This window comes from Ammodytes marinus, assembly GCF_949987685.1.
Source record: "Ammodytes marinus genome assembly, chromosome: 19".
Classification (NCBI taxonomy): Eukaryota; Metazoa; Chordata; class Actinopteri; order Uranoscopiformes; family Ammodytidae; genus Ammodytes; species Ammodytes marinus.
The window spans coordinates 12,082,642-12,101,167 of record NC_137223.1 but is presented as its reverse complement, the minus strand read 5'-3'; the positions used below and the strand labels follow the sequence as shown (position 1 = coordinate 12,101,167).

General features: G+C 39.1%; 1 protein-coding gene across 2 annotated transcripts in view; it reads right to left on the bottom strand.

The window, feature by feature from the left end:
- Positions 1 to 2,264, bottom strand: part of jag2b (jagged canonical Notch ligand 2b) — a 46,092-nt gene extending 43,828 nt beyond the window's left edge. For both annotated transcript variants that reach the window (XM_080048009.1, XM_080048010.1), the window contains exons 1-2: positions 1,950 to 2,264; positions 937 to 1,257 (exon numbers count right to left, since the gene is read on the bottom strand). In XM_080048009.1, the coding sequence (XP_079904135.1) occupies positions 937 to 1,257; positions 1,950 to 2,018 (390 nt within the window). In that variant the 5' untranslated portion in view covers positions 2,019 to 2,264. The remainder of the gene's footprint in view (positions 1 to 936; positions 1,258 to 1,949) is intronic.
- Between the last annotated feature and the right edge of the window lie 16,262 nt (positions 2,265 to 18,526).

The window sequence follows — 18,526 nt, the reverse complement described above, 5'->3', positions numbered from 1 at the left end:
AAGCCAACCCCTCATATATCAGGGTAACCCTAAAAAGATGACCGACATGACACTTCAAACCACTGTAGCTGCAATCAGATCCCTGGAAAGCATGCCATCATTTAGCCATGATGTGTGTCAATAGGATGCTGCTAAGAAAACCCCCTTTCATTATTTTTTATTCTCTGCAAAGACACGAGCCAAAACCTGAACCGTATCTTCATGTGTGTGGTTCTGGTACATTTGTGGCATCAATGTGATCCAAAAAGCTGTAGATTGTGTTTAAATTAGATTTCAACATTTTAGAACAGGTTCTTTCTGTCAAGGTTCTTTCTTCCACTGTAGAACTGTAGAGTTCTCCGCACAAGAAGATGGTTGCAATAGAGCAGCACCGATTAGTCAATGAATCGATAAGTCACAGAAAATTAAATCAGCTTCTACTTTGATGGTGCCAAAGATGTGATAAGTATAGGTTCTCAATCGGGAGAATTAGCTACTTTTCTGTATCTCACATGGCAGGAAATTGAATTAGGATATATTCTGGGGTTTGGTCAATACAACACATTTGATGGCTTGGATGTTTGGTTTAAGCCAAACAATTAATCAATAAATGAATCAGAAAATGCACTGATAATCAAAATAACTAACTTGCAGCCCTATTTTGCAATGAAAGAAAATCATATTGTGGAGGTTTTAACTTTCCTCCAAACAAGTGCTGCTGTAGGCTCATGCACAGGATGTAGCCGGTGCAAAATGGGAGAGTGACTCCAAACCATTCATAAATCATTGTATGACGTGTTCCACCAGTCGTTATGTTTAGGCTTACACACGTCAAAAAAATATAACAATACATTGTCCAAATTTCAAATTGGGTTCTGTGTTCGGCTCTCTCCAGAGAAGACGGTGCCTGTCAAACACTGCTCTGAACTGGAGCAAGATATAAATGCTGCCACTCACCGGCCATGCGAACTGGAAGGGGATCAAGATCTTCCCAGGAGCGTCTTGTTTATTCGCGCTATTCTTCACGGCCTTAAAAGAAAAGGTATTTCCACCGAGAACTTGCGTAGATCCAGCCCCGAAGGTGCACGCGCTGGTGGTGGTGACCTCGGTTTGGTACTCCTTCAGGCAGATCTTGAAGTAAGTGTCGCACTCGTCTCGAGTGCAGCTCAGTTCCTCGGAGCTCCGGGAGCCGTCGCAGCACTCCCCGTCCGCCAGCTCGCCGTTTACATTCTTCATGGAGATCAGCTGCAGCTCGAAATAGCCGGTTGACTGGGACACCTAGAAACCACATTTTGAAAAATAGGGGACCATAATTACTACACACATATAGGCCTATGCAAACGGGGCTGCTGCAGCGTGGTTTGTGTCGCTCAGAAAATTGGTGCGTAAAAACGGAATATTGAGGCTAAACAGTGTCTGACTGCGTTAAAATCAGAATGAAGCCAGTTCAGATTGGCATAGGGATTCCGAAATAATGGGTTGCATCACGAATGGAGCACGTGAACAGCCTATGGGCTACAGTTGACGGTCTAGGGGTCTTGAGACAATCAGGTTTTACTATCAGATGGGAGCGAATTAACCGCTGCAGCAAGCCAATTGATGCAATGTAATTTACAACTTCTTCTTGGTTCAGGCCTAGGCTACAATCCCCCCCCCCCCCCCCAAAAAAAATAAAAAAATAAACGTGCAGTGCTATCAGCAGCACTGTAGCCAAAATGGAGAGTAGCATGTATCAATTGCCCCGGACTTAAACCTTGTCATGGTAACATCACGTTCACATGCTCCACAACTGACGGGCGGCTACATAATTCAATTATCGATTAATGTGATGTGAATATACAACGCCGGAGAGCAAAATAAATCCGCCCACGCCCACCAACTTTTGACATTAGGTGATATAAAACATTTATTTATTATTTGTAAGAGAAATAAATATATATATTTGTTAAAGGAAATGAGAGCAGCCTCACCTTCGCCCATAACGTCAACAGCAGGCACACTATTGGGAAGCAATTCCTAATCCTGGTGCGATTCCACATGCCTCCGATTAATTAGAGTGACATAGGGGAGGAGGGGGGAGAAACGATAAGAAAAAGACAAACAGCCGCGGACCCGGCGACTAGTTCCTCCTCTCCTGACATGCAAAAAAGAAAATATTCACATGCACGTTTTCCTCCGCCGTCCAGATTTCACCGAGGCGTTACATGCGTCTGTGTATGTGTATGAGAGAGCAGGCGGTGGATTGCAGCGCAGTGATGGTCCATGCACCAGGAGTGTCCCTCCGTCAAATCTCTCCACACAGCAACTGAGATGTTTCGTAGCCACAGCCTGAGCAGAGGATGTCTGCTTTGATTGGCAGCTCCGCAAACCACTTACAAATTGGCCTGTGGGCAGCCTCTGAGCCAACCGGATTAAGGGGCGGACAATAGTATAATATCCCCCACCACCACCACCAGCCCTCCCCCTCCCCCTCCTTCTCCTGTTCCTCCTCCCAAAAACTTGAATTATACTGGGCTTGTATTGAGCTTCATTCGGATGAACCGCATTAAAACGTGCGAACAAAGCAGAGGTCGACTTCAATTAAACGCGCCCTGCAAAGATATTATGATAAACAAGGTCCATTATTTTTAAATTAGGAGCCCATTGTGGGACGGGAGGGAATTTAATTACAGTAAATCTGATCTACTGATTGCTTTTAATATCTGGCTACATTAGACTCAAAGCGGTTACGTGGGAATTTGTGACGTGTAAAAAAAATAAAAATAAAAGTCCCACAGGTAGACTACATTTCTAAAATCGGAGTGGACTAATTGCTGGTGACTGACATGTGATTTGATTTATGATAACGTGATTATAGTTTACATTCAATTAACAGTTCGCATGGGACCTACATTGATCCTGAATGCTTCTAATTTAGTTTTAAATTTCGCATCCTCACGTGTTTCCCTGGTATTTGTTTGATCTAGTTTTGACATGCAAACGAAAAATAAATAATCACATGCGCGTGTGCGTCCTAAAACTTCTAATAATTCAATTTGGACTCATTATCTGATGAGAGATTAATAACATTTATCGGTTTTGGTGTGATCCTCTTGCCAAAAGCGTGCCTGCACTCATTCTATCCTGCAGTATTACTGGCTGCTGAAAGTAAAACTGCACCCTAAACGCACATCTCTGTCAGTGACAAGACTAGACTAACCAAGGAGCTCTCCTCATTTCAACCCCCATACATCAGCAGCAGCTTAGAGCGCCCTCTACCGTCTGCGCACCATTTAAACTGGTTCCCACAAAGTAGAATTATACTGTAAGCATCAATACACAGTTGTACACTCAAAAACGTATAGGTACATAAAGCAGAATAGCCCATTCTGAATATTAATCAATTAATGTGTAAAAATCAATAATGTTCCAGGTAGTGTAAATGGAAGTGATCATTTATTAGCTGCTGTATATTATGTATGAATATTCTCATTGTGAAAAGCAATGTCCAATAAATGTAGTGGAAAAAAGTGCATTAAGTTAATGTTGTTGGCAACATTACCTTAATGTTTATTTATTTATTGAGTAACATGAAAATCAAAAATACAAGTCCCTAAAAATTGTACTTAAGTACACTAAGCACTTGAGTAAATGTATTCAGCTACTGCCAACCACTTATAATGTATAATGTTTCTCTGTAGTATCCTGTTACTATCTGTTGCTGCATCAACCTGATATCTCCTGATGACTTTCCATTTCCTGTGTCTGTTTTCACAGTGGGCATACTAAACATGCTCTATGTTTATATTAAAGCACTGCTAAGGCAATTTACACTATAGTGGCTGCCTTTGCCTTCAGCTGATTTCACATGAAAACATTTGCACAAACATCCATACTAACCAAGCATATCAGGTTAAGATAGTTTCATCTGATCCTTGTTGACAGATGGCCGATGGTTGCCAGTAGTCACAAACACCAAACAAACGATCAGCGAATGGAGCTAGTAAATGATCAGTGAGTGGAGTTGTCAAATGGAGCAGCAACATTTGTGATAGTGCAACTGTAAGTGCAGGCTGTAGTTAAACATATATGTAACGTAATAAGGTGACTGAAACACATTACGTTCACCGTGATAATTAACTATCTCAAGAAAGTTGATTTACATAGTGTATGGTTTTAACTATGGGTTTTAAATGGAAACCCACTCAAAACACACAAGAAAATAATGAGTTTTATTCTGCCTTTTATACCTGTCCTGTTACACACATAGTCTGTCACATTTGACACCCTAAAAGACATGACGGTGTCAGATGAGTATGGTTGACAGGTGGACCCAGTACTAATGTGAATACGTTCCTCAGCAGAGGCCTGACACTTCTAGAGTGCCAAAATATTCTGGTCCTTCTTGTACTAAATATTGCTTCCATGTCACCCCACTTTGTAGAAGAGCACTTGCCACATCCAAGCAGTAGGTCTTTACCATAATAAAACAAAGACGGAAGCTACTAAACTCCTGTGACCTTCATCCATCCATTAATTGCAAAACAATGTGAATATCACAGAAGTTGTATCATCTAAATAAACAGGAGGTTTTACCCGGAAATGCAATCCGCTGCTATTAAGGCCATTAAAGAAAAAATAATTGTATTTTACAACTTCTCTTTTTGTTGTTATAAAACTCTATATTACCCGTATATTATATCTAGTGTTTCACTAAACAGTAGCCTACACTTAAATGGCAACAGTGAGAGGAGGTTTACTAAGATTGGTGGTTTGATCCCTGGCTCCCCAGTCCAGGTGTCAAAGTGTCCTTGAGCTGGACACTGAACCCCTAATTGCTCCTGATGGTTAGGTCAGCGCTGTCTATGCATGGTATAGGTATAGCTTAGTGTGTGCGAATGAGCGAATAAGAATCAAATTGTACAATTTTAAATATGTATCCCTGCTTAGGTGTAAGTGACATGTAACATGCTACCATGGAAGTCAAGAGAGAGAAGCTGCCAATCAAAGTGTATGTGACAGCCCTCCCCCACCCCCCCCCCCCCCCCCATATCCTTCATGTCTCTGTCTCCTTCCCATCAGGCGACTGCCAGCCCGTCAGATAGGCCTTAAAGGAGGCCGCCGATAGCCTGAGCTGCTGCAGCCGCTTTGACTGGAACATTTCACACGCTGTCACAAGTACATATGAGTGCCTTAAGTTGGATCACACCTAGTAAGGGGCCTCGGGGTGGTGAAGGAACAGAGTGCCTATGTGTGTGTGTGTGTGTGTCTCTGTCTGTGTGTGTATTTGTATGTGTGCGTGTGTGCATGCGTGTGTGTGTTTGTGTGTTTGTGTGTGTGTGTGTGTGTGTGTGTGTGTGTGTGTGTGTGTGTGTGTGTGTGTGTGTGTGTGTGTGTGTGTGTGTGTGTGTGTGTGTGTGTGTGTGTGTGTGTGTCCAGTAGGAGTTTTTAGCCATGATAGAGATGTGGATCTGGGAATGGCGGTCGGGTTGGTCCACCACTTTTTGTCCACACTGAAATATTACAACAACTCTTGGATGGAAAGATAGCAATGGCTCCCACAGGATGAAGCCTAGAGTATATGTTGATCCTTACACACTTGCAGGTTAACACTTTCTTCTTTTTTTTGTGAAATGACTCGACAACCCCTGGACAGTTCACTCAGGAAGAATTGGTACAATTCTGATTGTCCCTTGTTGTTTCATTGAGTGTCAACATCAACTCCAATAATGTGGTTCATCGCCAAATACAAAGCTAATGATATGCCCAGCGAGCCTTAGTTTTTGTGAGGTGCTAATTAGCTGATGTTAGCATGATAACAAACTCAATTTGGATGGTGAACATGTAAACATTGCACCAGCATAGCATAGCTGTTCTGTCTTCAATATAGGATGTTTCGATAACCAATACCTGGTGCCCAACCTGTATTCTTCAAGCCACTAACATTAAAAGCATGTAGTGCTTTCTCAAGAACTGTTTCCTGGGTGAGGTGGAAATGCCTCTGTAAAAGCATTAAGGCCTTAATTATTCACTAATATGAGCCTCTCCATTGAAACCATGACTAATGAAATCAGTTTAGCATCACTCACAGCTGGAGTGATTCACCAGCGAAACCTGGATACATTTAGCTCTTTACATAAAAAACGACTCAAATCTAATCAATAACAGGAAATATGCTCTAGATTTACAGTTCAATGTCATGATTTTAGACTTCAGACTGTTTTATGAAGCTGTGCCTCATCACATTAGCCATAGATAATATCCAATACGCACTAAAAGACTATTATTAGCCCAAAATAGCAGCCGACCACGGTATCTCACGAGTACTAACACCTACCAAAGGGCCTTGGGTGGTGTGTTCCTACCATGTCTTCCTGTTTGCATACACCACGTGTGTTTGAGGCACAGAGAGCAAGGAGTATGTGTGTGTGTGTGTGTGTGTGAGTGTGTGTGTGTGTGTGTGTGCAGGAGGAGAAGGGATTATGAGTGGGAGCACTGTGGGGGTTTGCCAGCCTCCAGGGGGGGAGGTGAAGTGGATTTCTTCTCTCATCCATTTTTCATGGCTTTTCTCCTTTCAGATCTCCAGTCTCTGTTCATAACGGCTGACGGGTCGATTCTCTTTTATCTTTTAAGCATATTTTGGGGACTCGCTGTGTGTGTGTGTCTGGTGGCTAAGGGGGGAGCTTGACGGTGGCAGCACAGGTCAAGGTTGAGACACACTGTTTTTCATAAAGCTTTTAATGACTATCTCACCACACTGGCTGCTCAGATGATGCTTGTCTTTTCATTGAAGTAGCTTCAGAATCTTTCTATGTGATACTGAATTCTGAATATTTATGGGAATCACTGTGGATCTGTATGTTTACATAAAGTGGCAATGGGGATGGATGAATTGGTGTGTGACGTGACTTTCTCTCATAGGAATATCAGGGAGTCCATGGACATGAACCATACATAAACAGTGCAGTTTAATAGCAGTGTATTTCCCTAGTGGATTAATTCAAACACATATGTATTTTAAAAAGCAGCTTTGAATAATGAATGACCTTTGTTTGTGACCTCTAAAATGCTTCCCTATCATTGAATGAACTTGTTTCCTGGCCTCCACCCTCAGTGTGTCAAACAAAGGGATGAATGGAGGGAAATATGGGTTGAGAAAGCGAAATCAATTGTCACAATTGAACCAAGGACACCATGGTTATCCGTCTTCTGCACTTTAAACAAATCAAGATATTGACATGAGCATTGCAGACATAAGCATACCTTTCCTCAGACAAGAATGAGGCTTTCTTACTTTTGATCCCTCACTGTTCACCTTAGAATAATGTGTTGTAGCCACAGATTTAGTTTTGTTTATCAGCTGTAGAAAGAATGGGGAAACAAGGCTGTCAAAGGAATGCAGCTTTTCCGGCAGACTGCCTTTCAAAAATCACAACACCGTATGATGGTTATGTTAATGGTGGTGAGCACAGCCTTGACATGTTATTAAAGATTTTGTCAGCTATGTTGCTGGCTGGTTACAATACTGTACCAAGCAGCATTGTGGTTCTTGGTGGTTTTCATTGGGAACCATTGGCTTAACGTACATTAATTTTTGCTAGCTTTAAGTACCTTAAACCTTAGAAAAAAGTGGGCCCAGGAGTGTGTAAATGGTGCAGGAGTGTGTAAATGGTTTCTGATCAGGAAAATATGAGGCTACTACTATAAACGTGCCCTTGAGCAATGCATTTAGCCTGCAATGGGTTTAGTTGAACTGGTAAGCATACCCATTCAATAACGCCAAAAACTAGCTAGCATCGTCGCCTAGCGTTCGAGCTCCATACAAAGACATTTCTTACAAAGACATCAGTTGTTGTGATTTGAACCTCCTTTCTCTACCAATACTCTACAGCATGGAGAACTAGTGGTTACAAACAAAATTTGCATAGAAATGCCATATTTCAATGAGCCTATTTTTTATTTTCTTCCAGTTCCCACGGTTGACCGAGCTATGAAGTGTGTGGAAAGGGCATTTCCACTGTGATAAGATGAGATATGTAGTCACCACTGACACCAAAGTGCACCTCTCTCATACCCTTATGTTCTGCTCTGCTGATAGTACTGTATGCATTTGCGTTTTCTCATGCAGAGAGCTCAGATTTCTTACAACACAGTACTGTTCAGAGTAAAGGAAAAGTGACAGACCCAAACTAACTGGAAATGCATAGTTGGGTTTCAATAACACTGGGCTAACAGGGAAACAGTCCACGCCAACCCGCATACACACACACACACACACACACACACACACACACACACACACACACACACACACACACACACACACACATTTTTGAGAAAGATTTACAATGGAAAAAACACAGTTACAATGTTAACCAGTTGGGCAAGTTAATGACACTTTAATCTACTGTGTCTTGCTTGGAACCGATTTTGTTGTGGTAGTTATAAACATTTGACACAAAATTAATAGTCGCTCACCTGGGACACAATTACATTTTGTGTTTGTTCTCCAATGGCTTTGCATATACTGTTCTGCGAGGGATGCATCCTAAGCCCTTGGATCCTAAATTATTGTTCCTCTTGCTTCCTCCCCTCTACCATCACCATTAGAGATGAGATCATGCTAAGTTTACCTAAATGCTGTCTCTTCTACAATAAATCACTGATTAAAAGACATGATTAAGGAGTATTTGTGGTATGTTGTTCAGGTTTCTTGTCTTGTCAGTGTTAACATGGCAGATAAGACTCTCCTTCCACATATGGAGATTCCTAAAAGGGGATAGTTGCTCTAAATCCTCCAATCCATCCAAAGTATGCACAGGTCAGGACCTCGTAAATATACATCACTGATAAGGGCCAGCGGAAGCAAGGACTCACAACACTGAAAAAATAGAGCAGCAAAACTTTTATGGTCAGCTTGATATTAGGCCTTTAAAACAGAAACAGGTTGTGGGTCTTCACCTTGTTCCTATTGAGGACTTTTTATCAGTTGGAACCGGTCTCATCCTCAAAGCACAGAGCCATGTTAATCCAAGGTTAAGACCCGACTGCTTAAGAGTTAAGGGCAGACTAGCTGCACATCTTGTAGTAATTTCAAGTGTAGGTTTGGTGAAAAAGTAGATAAGGAACTCTGGATTACCATTGGATCCATACTTCCATTCAGAAGCTACCTTCCACTAATAGACAGCAGACCTTTCCAATGAAGGCTGTTGTTTGGATTCACATTGTTTTTGTTTCTAAACATAACCATAAACCAAACCTTAACCATAAAGGTATAAGATTGATCAGAAAACCCTGATATGGGCGCAATGTATTTTGATTAGGGCTGTCAAATTAACGCGTTAATTTCGATTAATTAATCACAGAAAAATTAACGCGATTAAAAAAATTAACGCAGATTAATCGCACTTCTATATTGCCCTTTGACCCGGTGCAAAAGAGGTGAGACGATAGCGGAGCTGCACCTGTAGCTTGCGCACAGGGATTAAAGAGTAAAGAAATAAGCAGGGGAAAGGGGCCGAGGGCTCTATGGATGTGTTATGGACTGCTCCGGGCAAATAAGCATTAAGGTATAGGAATATGTCTTGTGTTATTCTCCGCAGTGTCTGTGCATTGATTTAGTGGGTGTCTAATTAACAATGTAGGTTCAAAACAGTATCTCTCAATCTTCCTCTTTGTCTCAATTTTGTTGGCTGGCTGCGATCGTCTCCAGCAAACGGACACCCGCCCCCTCTCACTCTTCCTAGCATATGCCTGTCTTTTTTCCTCCTTTGTGTGTGTGTGTGTGTGTGTGTGTGTGTGTGTGTGTGTGTGTCAATATGTTTGGCTATGAGTAGGACGATGTTGAACGAGTCGGCATAGGCTATGCGCACCTGTGTGGCAGTGCAGCGCTGTCTGTTGTGGGAGATAGACAGTCGTCATTTAGCCTGCTTGATTTTTTGTGTTTTTTTCCCGGCGCTAGTAGTTCCTAAATTTATTTCATGTAGAAACCTGGCTGAGGGGAGGAGACAGAAGACAGAATCACAGAGCATGTAATTAATTAGATACATTTTTTTAATCGCTTGACAGCCCTAATTTCAACATTAATTTGTAAAACTCGTTGCTGTGTGTAATGAGCCAAAAAGGTTCATCAAAGTAGATAGATTTTCCTTGATACGAATAAAACTATGCCACTTAAGGTGTGTACTATTCTTTACAGTCAAAATAGTTGTGAGATACCCAAACATAATCATCCATGTCTGAGACTATAAAGTGTATCTGTCAGCTGGGAGGACTTGTATAAATGTGCCCTAAAGCAAGGTAGTTAATCCCCCCCAATTACTCCAGTGGAAGTGCCAAGTGTCTAAGAAAAATGAAGGTGTCTGCAAGACATTGCCTACAGAAAATGTAAACTAGATCGGTTGACAAAGGTTAAAAAGCACACCTCCAATCTAAATGTGTAAGAATGAATTTGCATACAGATGGAGAGTGTGCGCCGGAATCATTCGGGTTCTGCGCACATCACTGAGTCCCTTCAAACTGCAGAGGTGGATCTTGTCTTTCTTTCAAAAGGGAAGGTTTTAGCTGATCCCACCTGTGAATGGACTGCATTCAGAAAAGAGGGCTGGTAATCCATCTGCCACGGTGACACACACACACACACACACACACACACACACACACACACACACACACACACACAGATGGTCTCTGGAGAACAGAAAGATGTCCCATGTGTCCAGTTACAACATGAAAGCAACAGGGACGCAATTTAAGTACCAACCCATCCGCCCATCCCCACAACCCTTTTTAAAGATGGATGAGTGGTGGCAAGGGGAGAATTGGTCATATACTCAGTCTCTATAAAAAAATTGATTGATAAGGGGTGTATTTCTCACCCCATTGCAGGGACACATCTACGTTTAGCAGTCATTTTTCCATTTTCTACCCATCCAAAACTTTTTGTTGCATGATTAGCATCACAGCCCTACAAGGCCACTAGCATGGTTATAGTATTGATCTGGTAATTAGCTAAACACACCAGTTTGACATTTCATGAGGTACGCTCTTTCCTAAAGTTGGATGAGAAGATCAAAAGTACTCTAAATTTTCTTGTGTGCTAAGTATGAAGGTAGTGTGTTACTATGTTTTATTAGCCAACAACAGCTGGAAAAAGTAATTTCCTGGAATATTGACTTTAAAGTGAAGTTGCTAGACACCAAGAGAATACTGCTGCATGTTTTTTGAACGAATTAAACAAACATGATAAGGTGTGCATTTTTAAAGTTTGGACAGAGCCGGGTTTGCCGTTGCTAGCCTAAGCTAATTGCTCTTTAGGTTCTCAGACTGTACTTAACAAAAACACAGTGGTTTTGATCATCTCTAGCTCACAGGGGGAAAAACCGATATCCCAAAATGTTTAAGAAAAAATTCATATAGAAAAATCTGGAAAGTCTGGACCCCTCTAGAATTATGATGTTAAGTTACTGTAAGGTTCAAACCTGAGATCTTAAATCTAAAAGAGACAGTCTAAGGATAGAAAAAGCCTATAATATAAATGTACAACTTTACATGTGCTGATATGACGCATTTCCTTTGCCTTGGATAACTTCACAACTTGATTTCAGCAATAATAAGACATTTGCTGACTCATGTTCGAGAATCAGAAAGCATAGAAGCAGAAGCCAATTTAGAGATACAAAGGTAAAGGTCTTCTCTTTCAGTCTTAATGTTATTTAGGTCAGAAGCTATACGGGAAAACGAAATAAAAATCTGTCAAGCATCTAGTCAGATGATCTCATAGCATACTTCTTTGCAAGAAGCGTGTTGTGATGCTATAGTAGGAGGAGGGAGTATAAGCATGACCTGTTGCCATTTTGTTCCCGAGCAACAAGCAAGACAGCAACAGATTTGCGGAGTTGGCATTTGAGAAAAGAAAGGAAATAACTATGGTAAAAGTTATATAGAAATTGTCACACCTGGGACTTTTTTCATCATGTCTTTGTAACAATAGCTACAAGAAAGAAAACGTTCTTCCTGTTTCCCGTCACACCTCTGCTGGTTCACCTTAGAAAAAATCATCTCCAAAGAACAACAGCTTTTATTATCTCTACGAATAAATGTGAGAACCCTGCTTTCACTTCTGTTAAATAAAACTTGTCACGATGCCCATCAAGATCAGATCTGCGTATCTCTACCGAGGGATTCTTTGCATAAATGTGTCATTACATTTCCTGAACCACATCTAGCTTGTCTGATCAGGATATGTTTGTCCAAGAGAGATGATCATGTCTATCAACAGGCTGCTGACAGATTCACATCAGCAGGAGGGAAGTGCTGCGGATTTCAAGTTACTCACAGCATACATGCTGGTCTCTGTCCTTTCAGTTTCCCATGGAAGTAAAGTAACTTTGAGTTCACACTTTATTTACTTTAAGTCCCATGTTTAGCATTCATAAGCAGTGAACACATATTTAAAAGGTGCACTATTTAACTTTTGATGTGTCAGAGGAGTGAACATTTTCTATGCTATACTCTCACATCTAAATAAACAAACTTTCCTCACAGGAAATTTTGATCCCTGGATCACTGTCTGAAGGAAGAACGCTTCCTGAAAAGTTACTGGTTCAATGTTGTTGTTTACAGCGGCAGGGCCCAAAGTTTTGCACACAAACCATATCTAGTCACACGTTTGGTTCCAGGTGCCTAAAAATAAAAAAATAATATTGAAAAGTGAGTAAATAATTATTGGACAAATAAATATTTTGACATTTTGGGCCATAAACCCATTTTATTTCAACTTAATGCAGTTTAATCCAACACAGTTAGTGCACATGCAAAGTATCATATTTAAATATATACTGTATGTTTGTACCAAGTGTCATGTTTTTAAAAGTTAAATATTTTAAACATTTAGGTAATAAATTAACAAAATTGAAAAGTTACTGAAATCACTGCCCACAATGAGTATACACTTTTAATAAAGCATAGAATACATGATAACGTTGTTAAACTGCAATGCCTGTTTGTACATTTTTTTCTTCAGAAAATATTTTTTTTAACAAATGTAATGTAAGACAACAGAGAGAAAAAAAAATCACAATTGAAAACAATTATTCATGTCTACCATGAGACAAATCATAATACTGTATTTAACTCAAAGATATTATGTGTAGAATTTTCCACAAATTTTAGAATAACATATGTGCTACACTTAACAGTCACTATGAACTGCTTGATCGCAGCAAATCTGATTATCTTACCCCTGTTGCTTCTGAATATCCAGCTACCAGTCGGCCAATAGAGAAGCAAAAGTGACTGACTTCATCCAACATCATATGTGACTTTTCCAGACAATTTAAGAATTAATAGATGTCTAAATAAAACAAAAGGAATATTGAGCAGATCAGAGGTAATGTTTTCACTATCACCCCCATGGTCCTAGTTATAATTCACCAGTAATAGACCGTCTTTAAATCAGAGAATACTACACATAGCACTTTTAAAAAAACATGTTCATGGTAAACAGTTGCTCAGCTCAACATTGAAAAGATACAGTAAGAAATTCAAACAGTGCACAAACCATGAACAAAAGAAATAAAATCACAGTTGAAGAAGCAACTACTACAGCATAGCCATGGGGGTACATCTATAAAAGTCTGGTACCGATGAGTTAAGTAATTCTGTCACAGAGAACCACTGAGTGTCGAACATGTTGCTGAGAATTTGATATGTCAGCGTCTCAGAAGCGAGCAACCGGACACTAAATATTTTTCTAATGAGCCTGAGTGATGGAGGTAGAAATGTCCAATGCCGGGCCAATGGTTTATATCCAGCATAGGCAAGAATAACTTATGCAACCACTTACATACTTCAAATATTAGCGTTATGTTTAATAGAAGTAGCATATGGCTTTACGGTGGCACAGTCTGCAACCTCACTACGGACAGTCAAAAGTGCATTTACTTTTGTCATAGAGGGGAAGGTTAGGCAGGTTAGGCTTGTGGCTGTGGGGACTTAAAGAAATAGTTGCAACATTTGCTTTCTTGCTGAGAATTAGATAAGAAGATTGATACCCTCTCATTGCTGTAGAGTAAATATGAAGCTACAGTCAGCAGCCAGTAAGCCTAGCTGTGCACAAAGACTGGAACAAAGTGGTGACAGTTAAGCTTAAAGCTAAAACTCACTGATTAACACATTGTATCTTGTTTGTTTTAGACAGGCTAGCTGGTTCCCCCTGTTCCAAGTCTTTATGCTAAGCTAATGCTGTTGGGTTTAACTTACTTGACATGTGATTAAAAAAAAACACATAATAGTGGTATTAATAATCCAATCTAACCCTCTGCGAAACAGTGAATAAGCATATCTTCACAAATTGTCTCACTTTTCCTTTAAATCCAGTGATACCGACCTTCACATGGCTTCCATTTGAATGAAGTCATCACTATGAGAGTGAAAAGTTTGGCTTTAAGGTCAAGTTCTTAGGATTTTACGCAGAAGTTTTAAACTATTAAATAGATCAAAAACATACATCAGAATAGCTCATTAAACTAATAGAAAAAATAGCTGATATAGAATTTACCCCATTACTGATAACACATCAACTTGTGAGTTTTGATGCCACAGGTTTAAGGAAAATAATAACAGACCTCACATAAACTTACATTTTTATTGTATACCTAACAGCCTGTAAAGATAAGCTGGTCCAACTAGATAAGCTTGAAATGCTGCCACGCTTATTGTGTTTCTTTTGGCAATAATTCTCTGCAACAATCGGCCTAAAATAACAACATCATTCATTGAACGTTAGCTAATCCCACTTTTAGCTGCAACCTATTTTTCTAGATGTCACTTGTGTATTTAATGTGTCAATCATTAAGGCAAGTGTAAGCCCTCAGTGATGTACTTTGAATGCACTCGACTTCAGATAATAGTTGGAGGGGAAGGAGTGGAGGAACATGTGCTGTTGTTGACTTGCTGGCTGATGCCGCCCACAGAGACAAGCCTACCCAAAAAGGCAAAGAAAAGCCTTGTGGTAGTTTCAGCGAGTTCTCCACATTTGACTGGAACTGAAAGTTACAGACTGGCCGCAAAACGTTTAAATGGCTTTGTTTGTCACATTTTATCATCAGGCCAAATCAGAACATCTGACCTTGTTTCAGCAAAGATTTATTTTTAACACACATAGGAATATTTTCATTATTTCTCTCAATTTTGGACTGATAACAAAACTTAAAATGTGGACTACGGATTTTTTTTTTTATGAATCAGTTCCAAGACAAAATTGACCATCTTCTAATCTAAATGATCCGCGGTGATTTCATCCTATACAAGACATTGGAAAACTTTGAGCACCAATAGGAATCCTTCCATGAGGTTCTCCATATAACTACCCTCAACAACAAGTGCTGAGATCCACTTAAAAAAAGTTTGTCGCATGGAAAAAGGGTGGAGAAACCAAGAAGGGCAAAGGAATAAGGTGATCGATGTAATAAGGATAAGGTGCCAAATAAAGAACTTTCTAAAAGCTAAAAGAAAAACATTAAGATATTATGGCGGCGATTTATCATGAAGTGCAATTGAAAAAAATATTCTTTAAAAGGTGCGTCCTTTTCTTGATTTACTCTACATGCCTTATGGAACTAACACATACAGCTAAGAAGTTGTCCAGTGGTCATTTCAATTGTCATGATATTAAACTTATTGAAGTCGATACGTCCTGCAGTTTGTGTGCGTTTGAGATTTTGCAACAGAATTTACGGCTGATTTTGAACACACAAAAAGAATCTGACTTGGTGTTAGACATCTACTATTAAATAAGTTTTGGAAGAATATATTCAACAATTTGGCAAACAAATTATTATTATATATTATTTTTTTTCAACAAACAAAAACCCAAACTCAAGCAGTTCCAGCAAACAATACAATCCTACATCAAATATATGATCTCCGATGAACAGATGGTCAAAGTAGCTCGATTATTGGGGGGCGTGAATATGGCTTAAGAGTTCTGCAAATTATTCTGCACGGTTCGGGTGGACATGAAATTTAAGAATCAGTGTGTGAAACCAAACATATTTAAATAACCTGTGTGCCTGTAACAACAATACATTTATGGGCGCAAGATAACCACAACGAGACACCTGAAAATGATGCTCAATCGCTTTTACTAAAGGACATACACCTGACACACCAATTTTTTTCGGGTTAAAGAAAACAAATGTTCACATTAGATGTTCCTTTGACTCAAAAAGTAAATAAAATAAATCCTTGACTAAAGAACCTTATTCACTTGATTGGTGATTTAGACAGCAGACAGATACATCGGACTATAATTTGTTACTACAATATGTGCAAGGTTTTGTTAACTTTGTACCTAAAATAATACATTAAACATACTAACTAACATACAGGACATTATTTTATTTTGTAGTCAGCAAAGTGATTTAGGCAGGTAATTTTATTTTTCATTCTCAAACTGTATTCTGTCACACATTCAGTGTACAGTCACTGTCTGTATTGTTATCAAATGATATGACTGTAATGTTTAAATGAGATTAGATATTTGTTTAAGTGAGTAATATTTCAACATTGTCTTTGTGTCAGAACTTGCATATCATTAAAGAATAACTACAAATTTTGGGGAAATTCTTTCTTTTCACATATTAATTCATAAATGAAGTGGTAGCCCTTTTTGAATGCGGAAACATACTAACATATAGAAGGAATTATCTAGATAATTGTTGCCTTTTAAACTGCAAGGTAATTTTGAAACATAGTAAAATAATGAAATGCTGGTCGTCATCACATCTAGAGACCCACCGATGAATATGACCAACAGTTTGAATGTTTGGACCTGAGATTTTGGCAAACTGCTGTAGAGATTCACTTTGTGAACGCAGGGTTTGTGTTAAATGACCATCCAAGATTTACCAAGCAAAACCTTCAGAATGAATACTGACTGAAGGAAAGCTTTTAGATGGAGAAGTCCTTTTTAAATATGTTCCTAAATCTGCATTATTGTGTTCAAAACGTAACCTTAACATACTGGGTATAAAATGATCTCTCTACAATTACTTGATAGTAATGAAGACAATTCAAAAATAAATAAATAAATAATAATAAAAAGGGACTACTGTATTTCTGGGAACACTTAACATTAAGGGTACATAAATTAACTATTATTTAATGCATAGTTAATGATTTTAATGGTTAGTGAATGTTTATTACGCATTAACTCACTGTGTTATGCGTAATTATTAACAGTTAGTTAATGTTTCTTTAATGTTTATTCAGCATTAAGTAAGTACTAACTGACAGTTAATAATCTACCCTTATTGTAAAGTGTTACCTTATTTCTAGATAAAATACATTTCAAAATAAAAAAATTGATAATAAGCCTCAATTAAAACTCCTCTTCATGTCAAAGGGTTTGCGGGTTATTCACTAACACGATACCAGACAAAAAAGTTTCCGGAAAACAAACTGCAACTCTGCAAATTGTAGGATTGTGCTTGTGAGAACGACGACACACTTAAAAAATAAAAAGCAAACTCTCTGTGTAGCAATACTCTGAAACAACACTTCTTGAACCAACATTTTTCTCACTTTGTTGAATAAAAAAGGAAAAAGGTTGGCTAATATGTCCATTAGTTTGACTTCATGAAGATTTTCTAACAGAGCGACAGTTGATTTCAGTGACACTGAGTGATTGTTTAGCCCCGGCGTATTTGAAGTATTGCTTAAAGGCTGTGGGTCAGAGAAATTAGCTGAGGCATGCTCGAACAAGTGGTGGTCGAAACACATCTAACACCTTGATCGTTACAAGGCCCCAACATTGACTAGCATAGTTTTTGCATTACTGGATCATGGCTTAAAGGAATGCTCCACTGTATTGACGATGGTAATGACAGGTAGAAAAAGGGTAGCCTTTGTTCATATGTTGGTTGTTGTTTAATTGAATCCAAAATTCCATTGTCAGGCAAATACGAAAGTTTGCATTTCATCCAATGCAAATATAAACAAGCTAGAATGTAAGCAAACCAAGGCTAACCAGGATCACCCGGCTGGTTAGCATCATGGCTTAAAACATAAGAGTTTGCAATGAATTCTGGTTGTTGTAGGAATGCTTTAAGAAAGCTAGAATTTGACTGTTAGCAGAATGGAAAATTGCTTTTTCCTCAGCCAATATCAGGTGTATTTAAAGTAATGTTTTTTAAGTAACATTCAAGATCCTACACTAAAAGCAGTGGAGTATTCCTTTAATCAAGGGCAGGCAAATGAAATCAGTGATATGCAGCCATTTATAACAGATGGCACGGTAAATGTAAAAGAGAAAAAGAAAAAATCAAAAGGAGAGAGACTTGCCAGTAACAACCAGCTATGGCGAATTTAGGTAAAATATAATAAGACCACATAAAAAATCAAAAAAGGTAAACAGGACTAAACCTAAATACACCCGTTGGCAACAAGACAAGGGGCCCACGTTTCATCATGTACCAATAAGCAAAAAAGGCAATACAGGATGAAGAGCCATGAGGGGAAGAGTGGATGTGCTGGGCCAGTGTTTGATTGAATTTTGGAATAAACA